The sequence below is a fragment of the Ctenocephalides felis genome, unplaced genomic scaffold, assembly GCF_003426905.1.
Source record: "Ctenocephalides felis isolate EL2017-DRISC unplaced genomic scaffold, ASM342690v1 CF-g0.4_SCAFFOLD_03571, whole genome shotgun sequence".
NCBI lineage: Eukaryota > Metazoa > Arthropoda > Insecta > Siphonaptera > Pulicidae > Ctenocephalides > Ctenocephalides felis.
Genome location: NW_020539725.1, coordinates 46,315,984 through 46,329,274, shown reverse-complemented (window position 1 = coordinate 46,329,274; position 13,291 = coordinate 46,315,984). Strand labels below are relative to the sequence as shown.

At 29.7% G+C, this 13,291-nt stretch overlaps 2 protein-coding genes across 2 annotated transcripts in view; both read left to right on the top strand.

Moving 5' to 3' along the window:
• Positions 1–8,982, top strand: part of LOC113386976 (metabotropic glutamate receptor 2-like) — an 82,998-nt gene extending 74,016 nt beyond the window's left edge. Inside the window, exons 9-18 of the mRNA XM_026624734.1 lie at positions 1,568–1,674; positions 1,747–1,896; positions 2,098–2,231; positions 2,474–2,681; positions 2,746–2,863; positions 2,935–3,097; positions 3,199–3,412; positions 6,283–6,434; positions 6,629–6,827; positions 8,378–8,982. Coding sequence (XP_026480519.1) covers positions 1,568–1,674; positions 1,747–1,896; positions 2,098–2,231; positions 2,474–2,681; positions 2,746–2,863; positions 2,935–3,097; positions 3,199–3,412; positions 6,283–6,434; positions 6,629–6,827; positions 8,378–8,610 — 1,678 coding nt within the window. The 3' untranslated portion in view covers positions 8,611–8,982. The remainder of the gene's footprint in view (positions 1–1,567; positions 1,675–1,746; positions 1,897–2,097; positions 2,232–2,473; positions 2,682–2,745; positions 2,864–2,934; positions 3,098–3,198; positions 3,413–6,282; positions 6,435–6,628; positions 6,828–8,377) is intronic.
• Positions 8,983–10,624: 1,642 nt separating this feature from the next.
• LOC113386975 (alanyl-tRNA editing protein Aarsd1-B) overlaps positions 10,625–13,291 on the top strand; it is a 32,838-nt gene continuing 30,171 nt past the window's right edge. The window contains exons 1-4 of the mRNA XM_026624732.1: positions 10,625–10,762; positions 10,855–10,983; positions 11,053–11,212; positions 11,331–11,542. Coding sequence (XP_026480517.1) covers positions 10,724–10,762; positions 10,855–10,983; positions 11,053–11,212; positions 11,331–11,542 — 540 coding nt within the window. The 5' untranslated portion in view covers positions 10,625–10,723. The remainder of the gene's footprint in view (positions 10,763–10,854; positions 10,984–11,052; positions 11,213–11,330; positions 11,543–13,291) is intronic.

The following is a 13,291-nucleotide window of genomic DNA, read 5'->3' as shown; positions in this document are numbered from 1 at the left end:
AAGTGCTCTTTGGTAAACCATATTTTTTGTTTTTTGGTCTGACGTTAACACAAACAAAGTGGATGGTTTTCCAACTCGTGAACAGGCAACGTTTAACTCCCCATGTGAAAAACAATGATTTTGTAAATAATCTATTTGAAATTTATTCCCCAAACACTAAGCGATTGGCCTTGCGACTTGTTATTGCGAATGCAAGGCGAACTGGAAATTGCAATCGTTTGAAGTCAAACGGAAGACCAGTCGGAATCATTGGTATGTCACTAAATCGCCAGCAATTTTTTATTGAATGGTGAAATTCAGTGCGTGTACATCATTTTTATTTGCGGCAAGAATTGCTCGTTGACTTAACCAAGCATAATTCTGATAATTCTCACTAATGTCATTACTCGAATTTTTAATTACGGTGAAGTTCCAGCAATTTGCATTAAGACACAATGCCATACAATACTAATTTTCTTAGCGGAGCCCGAGACCTTTCCAACGAATGCAAAATTGTCGAAATCCGTTCGTGCGTTCTGGAGTTATATCGTCAGGAAGGAAAACCCGACTTATTTTTATATATATGTAGATGTAAAAAATGATTTTTTACAAGATAGATATCATTTATTTTTATAACGTTATGCAATATTTTCACGTCTATCCTGGTACACAAATTTTGAAAACTGAGCTTCAAAATTCAAAATTCTCTGACCAATGCCTGTAATTTCTAATATATAATTGACTTCTTCCTCAATATTATTTGTATAGTATTGTGGCAACATTTTATTAGCATTTACATTTTCCTAGCCGTACAATAGTATAACCCTCTCCTAAAATTTTTACTAAAAAATAAGGATTAGCAGAGTTTAATTATATAAACAGTCAATCTGTTATCTATATATGAAATGAAAAAGTTGCTTTATTCAATTTTTTTATATTTATAAAAATGTTACAATATGTACAAATGAATCAATTTGCATTTGTATACAAATATAATCACTTTAATGGAAATGAATTAGAATAAAAGTAAAAATAGCAACCGTTGAATTGGAATAAAAATTGTGATGGAGGAAAATATGAGTGTTAGTTAAAATTAAATGCACACATGTATGTATATGCTCTTTATTTCTATTTACATACCAGCTTCAAATATTCATACATATGTATACATATTAATTATTATGTGATATTTTATCGTACTGTATGAATTTTAAGCTCATTCATCATTCGTGCTTCATAGAGTGAATAACTCTATCAAATGACTTATCAATCATTCGTTCAAAAATATTTTTGATATATGTATATGAAAGCTTCAATATAATCAATTATTGTTACTATTTGCATATTCTAGTAGTTATGAAATGCATTATACACAAAACTTAATGAAATCATATCTAAATTAATACCAATAATACTATTGCATGAATAATTGTATCCAGTCATAGGTTTAATCCGGCCAAAGACGAATTAAAATTCCTTTTTCCATAATTTGAATTTTGCTATAAATCTTTTATCAAGTTTAGGTAAATCTATTCATAATTTAAAAAAAGTTAAAACACATGTTTATATGTAAATTATTATTATTTAGAGATATGCATGCTGACTTGTGTGACGGAGTACCAGGTTTATGTGATGCTATGAAACCCACCAAAGGAATGGAACTCTTGAAATATCTTCGAAAAGTTGAATTTCAAGGTAGTTTTTTTAGTTCGACTCGCATAAGATTTGCATAACAATACATCATAATGCAGTTTATTTTTCTTTCAGGACTAACTGGAGATAAATTTCGTTTTGATTCAAATGGAGATGGCCCTGCAAGATATAGCATAATACACTTCAAACAAACTTCTAAAGGAAAATATAACTGGATGAAAGTTGGAGAATATTATGAGGGGCAATTGCGACTTAATGAATCAGGTAGAATAATCAGTTATAATTGATTGGAGGATCATAAATTAAACTTTGTTTAAACTTCTGATACTTTGGTTCACATTAACCCTAACCATTTTTCACAAAGGCCAATGAAAAACTAGAGCAAAGGTCTAGATTAGACACTATTATTTGGCTCATATTTCTTTTATTTCAATGAATACCTTCAATTCAATATTTTATTTGTAGAAGTGCAGTTTAAACTAAATCAGCCAAAACCACCAGAATCAGTATGCAGCCTACCATGTGAAATTGGTCAGGCAAAAAAATACGTTGAAGGTGAAAGCTGCTGCTGGCATTGTTTTAATTGCACACAATATCAGGTACATTGTTATATTTATGTTGATCCAAGGTATAGGTATTAGATTGATGTGCTTGTTTTTACTGTATTTTTTATTGTAGTCCAATTGATAACTATTCGGGTGGTTTGGACCTAGTGCTAAAATTCTGAATGTACTTTAAATTATTCTTTCTCTGGATTGATCGATTTATCCTCTCCAAAAAATGTATTAAATTCGTTTTTCGTATACTATTAAAACTTTTGTTTTTCTATTATAATTTTAAGATTCGTCATCCTTTCGATGAAACGCGTTGCGAGTCCTGTCCTTTGGGTACGTTACCAGATATGGAACGTGTAACTTGCCAGCAATTGCCTGAAGTCTTTCTTAGACCAGAGTCTGGATGGGCAATCGGGGCAATGTCGCTCAGTTCAGCAGGAATTGTAATTACGGCATTTGTTGTAAGCGCTTTTATCCGGCATCATGACACACCAGGTAAACTTTATAGTCTCAAACCAAAATTAAATAATATATAATAAATTAAAACTATATTTTATAGTTGTCCGGGCTTCGGGAAGAGAATTGAGCTACGTTCTTCTGGCTGGTATACTAATGTGTTACTCTGTGACTTTTGCATTAGTTCTTAGACCAAACGATATTGTCTGTGGAATCCAAAGGTTCGAAGATTTGTTATAAAACTACTTGTTGGCTCTATCTTTAATTTTTTTCATGGCTATTTTCATTTTAGATTTGGTGCTGGATTTTGTTTTACTGTGGTTTATGCAGCATTGTTAACAAAAACTAACAGAATAGCAAGAATTTTCAAAGCTGGAAAGCATTCTGCAAAACGGCCTAGTTTTATTAGTCCAAGATCCCAAATGATTATTTGTTCGGGATTAATAAGTGTGCAGGTGATTACTATAAATATTAAAATATTATAGGCCTACTACTACTGGTTCAATTTGAGAAAATCGTCACAAATGAGGAATGATAATAAGTGTTTCAATTACAGATTTTAATAAACGGAGTGTGGATGATAATTTCTCCAGCTCGAGCCATGCATTATTATCCAACGAGAGAAGACAATTTGCTAGTTTGCGATAGTTACATTGATGCTTCATACATGATAGCATTTAGTTATCCAATAGTACTAATAGTTGTTTGTACAGTTTATGCAGTTCTTACCAGGAAAATTCCAGAAGCGTTTAATGAATCCAAATACATAGGTAAAACGATGATAATATTTAACCCTTTCCATTCGGATCCCGAAAATACATATAAATCTCGCAAAAGTGTGTGGAAAGGGTTAAAATTGATAATTTAATCTTTCATCTGATCAATTTCGTGATGCCTGAATTTGTATTTTTTTATATTAGAGCAACTATGATTTAAGTCAGCGATTTCCAACCTGTGGGGCGCGCCCCCCTGGTCAAAATAAATCAGCAAAATGTATGCAAGTAATCTACAATTTTCGCTGCAATTTTGTCAGGACAAATGTAAAAGCATGATTATACTATACTTTTGGTGCATTCAAAATATTTCGTTTTTGCGTTTGTAGTTGAGTGAGCTGTAGGCCTATAAACAAAAGATAAACACTCGGATCATATCGAATATTCACGTGCTTACTCGAGACTAACTTAAGTAAATAAACAAAAGCATCCTTTTTATTCTGTTATCTATAAATCGAATTAGTTCATTAGTTGTGCTGGAGATACACGCGTTGATATATAGAAAAAATCATTTCTAAATTATTATTGAGTTAAAATTTATAGCTTTAGTTTTAGCACATTATTAGCCAGGAATTATTGTGAAAAGTAGTGAAAAAGTGATTTTCTTTGATTTGTTATAAAAACCGTTTGTGATGGATAAATACGTGACTGGGTTGAAAAGAAAATTTAATGAAGCAGAAGAAGAGGGTGGTGAAAATAATGGAAATGTTTCTTCACAAAATAGTAAAACTAAACATAGAAAATATGATCCAATGTACTTATCATTGGGATTTACGTATAGGATCATTAATGGTCAAGAACGACCAATGTGTTTGCTGTGTATGAATACTTTGGCCTCAGATAGCATGAAACCAAGTAAATTAAAACGACATCTGGAAAAAGTGCACGCCGATCATGTTGGCAAAACAAAAGAATTTTTCCAAAGAAAATTAGATAACTTAAATAAACAGAAAGAATCGTTTTCAAAAGCTTTGTCTGTATCACAAAAAGCGTTACTTGCGTCATACAAAGTTTTGTATAGAATTGCTAAATGCAAAAAACCCCATTCAATAGGAGAAACTTTAGTACTACCAGCAGCTATTGACATAATAGCTATGATGTTTGGTGAATCATATGCTGATCAAATTGAAAGCATTCCGCTGGCAGATAATACGGTGGGAAGACGAATATCAGATATATCTGATGATCTTTGCGATCAGTTGATAGAAAAAATTAAATTATCTTCTTTCGCGTTGCAAGTAGATGAGGCTACCGATGTTGCTAATGATGCACACTTAATAACATATATAAGACATGTTATGGAAAATGATATTAGAGAAGAGTTGTTATTCTGTAAGGCAATTGAAGGCAAAGCTACGGCGAGTGAAATTTTTAATATGATTGATAACTTTTTTATTGAAAATGGTATTTTATGGGAGAACTGTGTTGGACTGTGCACTGATGGAGCTCCATCTATGGCAGGAAAAAATGCTGGTCTGCAGGCCCTAGTTCGAAAAGTGGCTCCTCGTGCAGTTTGGACGCATTGTATGATTCATAGGCAATCTCTTGTTGCAAGAAATATGGGTGAAGAATTACTTGAAGTATTTGAAATTATAATAAAAGTTGTTAATTTTATCAAAAATAGTCCATTAAGAGAAAGGCTTTTTGGAAAATTGTGTGATGACATGGGCTCAGAATACAAAGAACTACTTTATTATTGTGAAGCACGTTGGCTTTCTCGTGCTAAAGTACTTCAAAGGGTGTTTGAGCTCAAAAAAGAAATTGCCATTTTTCTTGCTGATAATAAAAGAGATGAAGCAGACATATTTTATGACACGAAGTTTCTCGCAAAATTTGCGTATCTAGTTGACATTTTTAAAAGACTAAGTGATTTAAATAAATCAATGCGAGGAACTCAAATTCATGCTTTTTTTCAAAAGGACAAGATTACGGCGTTTATGAAAAAAATAGAGCTGTGGATAGCTAGTATGAAAAGTAATAACTTTGATATGTTTCCTTCTTTTAAAACTACATGTGTTACTGATGATGAAATAGAAGCAAGTAAAGATCTTATTATCAATCATATGACTAGTTTAAGGAACCAATTTGCGCATTACTTCAAAGATCTAGATATGTCCAAATACGATTGGATATGAAATCCATTTGTTATTGATAAATATGATAATTTTGGACTTCCAACGACAGAGCAGGAAATGATAATTGATTTATCTAGTGATAGCACATTGAAGCAGATGTTTCAGGACGAAAAGAATATTGTTAAGTTTTGGTTACAAGTAAAGGACGATTTTCCAACTTTGACAAATAAAGCCTTAGAAATTTTATTACCATTTGTGACATCCTACTTATGTGAAATTGGTTTTTCTGCAGTAGCAGTATTAAAAACAAAGTACCGATTTCGTTTAGTGATAGAAAAGGAACTGAGAACAGCGATTTCTACAATGGGGCCGCGGTTTGAGAAAATTTGTGCTGAAAAACAAGCTCAACCGTCGCATTAATTTTTTAATATTGTGTGAAATACTATATCATTTGTTTTTATTAAATTTAAAATTATTTTTTTCCTATAATCCATAGTTATGTTTGTATGTATATTTTTGTATGTATATTTTTGTATGTTTATTTTTGTATGTATGTATATTGTGCATTATTTGGTACGAGATTGAATAAATCATAATTTCAATTAAGTATATTTAAATTAAATTGTTAAAAAAATTAGGGGGGGCGCAATATTTTTTTCTTTCAAAAGGGGGGCGCAAGGAAGAAAAGGTTGGAAACCGCTGATTTAAGTTGATTTAACAAGTCGAAGTAGCAATGATACGTCCTTAATATGACTAATAAGTTTCATAGTTTTATTTTTTTTTATATTTTAGGTTTCACTATGTACACAACATGTATAATATGGTTGGCGTTTGTACCATTATATTTTGGAGTAGGAAACCATGTGCCCCTAAGAATCACGAGCATGTCAGTTACCATATCATTATCTGCAAGTGTCACGGTTGCTTGTTTATTTTCTCCAAAGGTAATCCAACAAATATTTTCATAGTTTTATTATAAAACATTAATTTCATATATCTATACATCTGTCTGTTATGTTCTGGATCATATATTGTTCAGGTTCTTTCATAAAGTACTCATTTTAGGTTTTTCCATGAAAATTCAAAATCTGCTTTATTTTTCCAAAAAGTCACTCACAAAGATCATATTATATTTCAGTTGTATATAATTCTAATACATCCCGAGAGAAATGTTCGTCAATCTATGATGCCATCACGCAGCGTTCTCAAATCTACGAATGCGACGCACGGTTCGGGAAGTGCTGTTGCTACTGTAGCCTCACATGGATTGAGAACAGCTGGTGGAATTAGTGGCGACAGAGAAAAGATCGCAATTCGTGCAGAGGATAATGATGCACGTAAGTTTTTCATGAAAAATTATCATTTGCTGCTCAAAAATGATCATTACAGATCATTAGTATTGATTCAACTACAAACAGACAAGTGGACAGGTAGAATTATAAACAGATAGGTAAGTAAACAGGTGAACAAATAGACAAATATACGGGTAGATAGATAGACAGGTGAATAAATAAAAAGATGAAAGGATAGACATGTGTAGAGGCAGTCATATAGTCAAGTGGGCAAAGTAGACTGGTAGACAAGTAGAGATGTAAAAAGGTAAATAGGTCGACAGGTAGACAATTGGACAGGTAGATAAATAGACACTTATAAAAAAAATAAAAAAATCAAATTTTTCAAGAAGATCAATCAACAGATTTGTTCAAAAGTCTTGAAAATCTTAAAGATCGATTTGTTACAGAGTTCTAAAAGAATCTTCTATAAAGAAAATAATTTTTGGTACGAGAAGTTCCTAGTTTTATTATGTATTAACTAGTTAAATTTTATATTTGGTGATTCATGCATTGGATTGTGTAATATAAAACATATTATTATTGTACAAAAATAATTTAAAAATTGTTGTTCAAATAGGAATGGTATAATTCCTACCCATGCACCAATTCTAATTTTTTTCGCCAAGACAATCAAGGGTAAATTTTCGAATAAATGTTATTAAAACTATCATTTTTCATTTGATAGTAGTAATAACTTATCATATTGAAAAGTTTAACTTGTTAACTTCCTGAAGGAGAAGTTTATGTTTTCATCAAAAAATCTCATACGCTAATTCTATGTTTTCTCGACGTTTCAAGCCATTCTGAATCGAATGAGACTAAATTTGTGTGTATGCGTGTGTGTGAACAGATTTTTTGCCGTAAATCGACGTTTTCTCAAAAACGCCTATGCAACGATCGGCCGAGCCGTTTTTTTGTAATTTGGAAAAAAGTGTTAAACTTTCCGTTCACATTTAAGCTCATACTACCGAATCGATTTAAAAAAATCAAACTGTTCGATAGATATTATTTGGGAATGATACTGATTAGTTTTAGGGGAAAATCTACCGAGCCGTTTTCTTGTAATTAACTGTTGAAAAAAAATTTAAGCTGATTTTTATGGAACTTCTTTTGGCGATATATATCATGGTCTTGTAGATCTCACTGAAATATTACGACCTTACTACAAGTAGTTTAATTTTAAAAATTCAAATTACAAATTAAAGTTTGAGAAAATAGGTAGTTTTTTTAACGTTTGTTAAAATTAAAATTAGACGATTTACTTGGTATAACGATTAGAGTACTTGGTCTTAATGAACATACTGAACCATTAAAGTTCTACAAAAACTGGTTCAATTATAAAAATGATTGATTTCTGAAAATATGCTTTTAGTAAATATACCTAGTTAACGTGTTCGTTCGTTTTCATTTAGATGTAATAAATCCATTCGGAATACTTTTAATAACGCATAAATTAATTTATTTTTTTATTGATTAAGTCGATTATTTATACATATCGGGAACTTGCCTCAAGGCAAAATACCAATACCAACTTGTTTTTTTATAATTTTCAGGTAAAGAATTATATAAATTGACGGATAGTTCTACTCAAACAACGTTTCTAACTAGCAGCACAGAAAACTCACCAACAAAACAAATTAATCGCAAATCCTGTAATAAAAAAGAACTTATTTTAAATCCAGAAAACTTACAGGATAGCACATGTCTTGTAAATAACAATAAATCCTCTCACGAAAAACAAGGCACAAACAATGGCGGAATTTTAATACAGGAGCTTCCATTATAGCAAAAAGATTTGGAAAAATCAGTAGATACTGAAAATAGTTCTGAAAATAGCGCCAATGGTAATGGAAAGACAAAAAGAGTTGCTATAGTTGTTTAGATAAATTATTTGTGATCTCGGTGCGATAGAACATTCATTGCAAAATGTTTTAATCAAATTTTACCAAAGGTAAGGAGAAGGAGATTTTAATTATCAAATATCATTTTAACAGGTAAATCATGAAAGACAACAATTATATTAATATAAGCATAAACCACTACATAGAACATAAAGTTTTTCATTTTTATTTTAATTTTCATCATGATTCTTATAGGAAACAATTTTTTTTCCCCACTTCTGCTCCAGTAAGTTTGACTAATCTAGTATCAATTTATTAACGACTCTTTCATTATTTATAAATGTACAAAATGTGATTTAAAAATATTATATAAAATATTGCTCTATTTAAATATGTGATATATTTATTAAAAGTGTATTATAAATAATATATGTAAAATATAGATTAATATATTTTTATGTTCTTATTACTTAATTATAATACTGCCATAAATTTTAATTTTTATTTACAATATTTAGTTATTATATACTAACTGAAAAAATAGTAATTATTTTATTTTTGTTGGATATCCATATTATTCAGTTAATATAATTTCATATTATATTAATATAGAATGTTTTCTGCATTTGTTAAATTACAATTTTTGATAATTCAAAAAAAACAAGCAAAACTTTATGTTGTATTTTGATTTGTAAATTTAAATTTTGGTGTCTTTAACAAATAGAGATACTTATTTTTTTTATAGAAACAGAGTTTGTAATAATTTTAAGTATCAGTGCATTTATTTTTAATTTGCTCTTGACCACTTGAGCAAAATCTAGTATATAGTATTTCTATTGATAAACACTTTATATTAAAAATCCAATTATTTAGACTATCAGTTTTCATAAAAACTTTTAAGAATTCAGAATGTTTTGTAAATATAAAAAGATCGTATTTTAAGAACAATGTAGAAATATGAATTTTCAAATTTTGGCATAATGCTGAAGGTTAGTCTCAACATGAATAAATAGTGTATATAATAAAAACGGTTCATTCATTGTATATTTAATCTATTCTTATAAGTATATAAAATGACATTTTATATCGTTAATACTATTAAGTAGTATTGAAGACCATGCTTTTTTTTACAAAATGTACCAAAGTTAGCCATCGTGCTAAATAGATTTAAATGCATAGTGCAAACCACATTTAATGTACAGATAATAATATTTAGATGCATACTGAATGTAAGTAGATTACATAAATGTTTTTAAATAATGTAAATATTGTTATTAAAAAATATGTAATTTTACGATAAAATTTGGAATTACTTAAGAATTGTTCAATCTTTGAGTCCATGATTGCACAATTCAGAAAATAATTTTTTAACTGTTCCATGTATTTTTTAAATGTTTTAATAAAGGATAAAATATCGTATTCCATATTTGTTGTGTTTTTTTTGTCAAGAAACCTTAACAATTTTATTTCGTTCTTGTAACTATGTATGAAAGTTCATGTAATTTTTACTTTAAGTCAAAATACCACTTACAACAAGTTCCCGTAGGGTAAGTTATAGTAATCCCAAAAAAATCAAATATGAAAATTTTTATATATCTTTACGTTTCAAAGGTTTCTGAACATTTTGGCATACCTTAGAAAAAATTGATGTATGTGTGTTTAATTTAATATTTGTATTAAATAAAAATTACCGAAGTTTACGCAACTTTCCTTAAAGCGAAATATAACTTACACCTAGTAAGAATCAGATTTGTTCATTTTGATTTGAAATTGGCGCTTTTTCTTGTAGGAACGTTTTGAATATGAAAATCGAGTTGTGGCAAACCTGCAACCGGCATTTATGACACGGATGACACAATCGACAGTGACAGTTTGACATGGCTGTCAAAATGTCATAATGGTCATAATCAGTTAAAAGAAGTGGTTTGGATAGCGAGATCATACTCTTCTTTTATCTATGAGCGAGATAATCTTTCACATCTAAAAATATATTGTGAAATAATATTTTATATACGTTGACAAAATTGAAAAATCTAATAACTAGATTAAATCTTAAAAATGGTGTTCAAGTGTCAAGAAGATAGTTTCTTGCAAGAAGTAATTATTTTGCATTATAAAGTTTCTTACATTATTCAAACGTCTATTGAACAATTTTAACTAAGCTATTATATTTTATTATTCTATTCTAGTTCACATCCAAAGTATTATCGTGTGAAAAGTCTGTTGCTACTCTAGTAATCGATGGCAATAAACAGAAAATTGAAGGTTACGATGTTATCATGGAAGATACAATCCTGTTTCCCGAAGGAGGTGGACAGGTAATTTTAATTAAACCAGTAATAAAATATCATTTTATATGATATATTTAAGTGTCTTACTTATCAAAGCCTTATGACACTGGTTTCATAAATGATGCAGAAGTATTACAAGTTTTGAGAAAGGGAAGCAAAGCAATACATTTTGTTAAAACACCTGTAGAAGTCAACTCCAATGCACTCCAGAAAATTAATTGGGAGCGAAGACTTGATCATATGCAACAGCATTCAGGTAAATGAGAAACAAAAGTCTTTATGTAAACATTGATTTACTGAATTTAAAATTCTTTATAATATTGTTTCAGTTTGTGGTTTAAAAATTTTAAATAATTTTGTTTCTTTCATTATAGGACAACATTTACTATCAGCTGTATTAGAATCCAAATTTGGGTATAGTACTCTGGCTTGGTGGCTCGGGGAGAATGTTGCATATATAGAGTTGGATACAAAACAAGTGACTGAAGATCAAAAAAATGAAGTGGAAGCAATTTTAAATAAATATATACGTGAAAATTTACCAGTAAAAGTTTTAGTTTATGAGAAAGATGATCCTAGAATAAATGTAAGATAATAGAAGAGATAGCTTCAACCAGAATTATATAAAACAAATCTCTTTGTTCACTAATATTTATTCATTTGATAATAGTGATATACAAAATTAGTTTTTTTTTTTTAAATTAATTACTTGTAACATTTGTAGATAGCTATTTGTGTTTTATAGGATGCTACAAGAAATGGGAAAACACTCCCAGCAGATCATGAAGGAGCAGTCCGTTTAATTGAAATTGCAGGCGTTGATCTGAATCCTTGTTGTGGAACTCACGTTTCTGCATTAGGACAATTGCAAACTATAAAATTATTAGGAACTGAAAAAGGCAAACAAGGCCGCGTAAATTTAAATTTTCTAGTTGGAGGAAGAGTTTTAAAATACTTACAAAACTGTTTAGAAAGAGAAAATTCATTGACTGAGATTTTAAAGTAAGTATTAATTTTTAGATAATAGAATTTAAACTGTGATGTAATGAGAATCATTTATTTGTCTTACTTTTTAAAGATAGTTGTAAATTGTTTTTTAAATAACTCATTGATTTCATTACAAGTTCCATGTATCATGTATTATATAGTACTTTAAGAAAGTATATTCCATTATAATACTGTTTAAGCCTAAGCACAATGAGAACCTACTAGAATCTACAATCTCCTGAACTGAATTGTTTTTATCTTGTGAAGAAAACTACATGATTTTTATATATATTTGTATTTTCTAGAGGTGGACCAAGAAGTCATCCAGATCTTGCTCAGAAATTGCTGTCGTCACAAAAAACTGCTTCTAAAAATTTAAATGCATGTTTGAAGTACATAGCCAAATTAGAAGCTGAGAAATTACTTGCTGCAACACCAAGGCCTAAATATTATTCTTTGCATAATTCTGAAGCTACCGATTTTCCTGATTTCATGAACTGTTTTATTAAAGAAGTGAATTCAACAGATATTTTATTACTTTTAACAGTCGGTTGTGATAAAGGTGCAGGCAATATGGTTCTTTTCGGTCCAGAGGAGTTAGTAATGGAACTTGGGCCTAAGATATGTGAACTTCTAAATGGGAAAGGAGCTGGTAAAGGTAACAAATATCAGGCAAAAGTTAATAATTTGAAAAATAGACAAACATGTTTAAATCTAATTGCATCTAAATTTGAAGTATAGATTCAGAATATTATTTGTATTTTGTTGGGAAAATATAGGAATTAGTGCAAAAAGTAAATTTTTATTATTTAATTACTTAAATTCTGTAGTTTTTTTTTCCAGAAGCAATCGTTTCGACAACACAAGCAGAAAGTTTTTTGAATTTTTCAAATCCGATCCTTATTTCTCTCAAAAACTACCATTTTTTTATTCTGAACATTTTGGCATACCTTAAAAAAATTGATGTATGTGTGTGTGTGTGTGTGTGTGTATGTATGTATGTGTATGTGTGTGTGCGGATACAAATTTTCGTCGACGATTTCGGGAACACCGATTTGAATAATTCAAAAAACATTCGTACCGGTTAAGAACTCGAACATAACCTCAAATTTTTACTATTACGAACATGTTCAACCACAATTAAACATGACCTGTAAAACAGAATATTTTAATATAAAACATAGATAAAAAAGTAGAAACTGCATAAAATTGTCGTGACTATTTCTACTCTATTTACAATACATAAATGAAGTAAAATAATATGTATTGATAAATCATAATTAATAGAACTGTCAAACAGATCCTATTGACAAATGATGTAACATAACACTTTAGGAAAAGAAGGAAA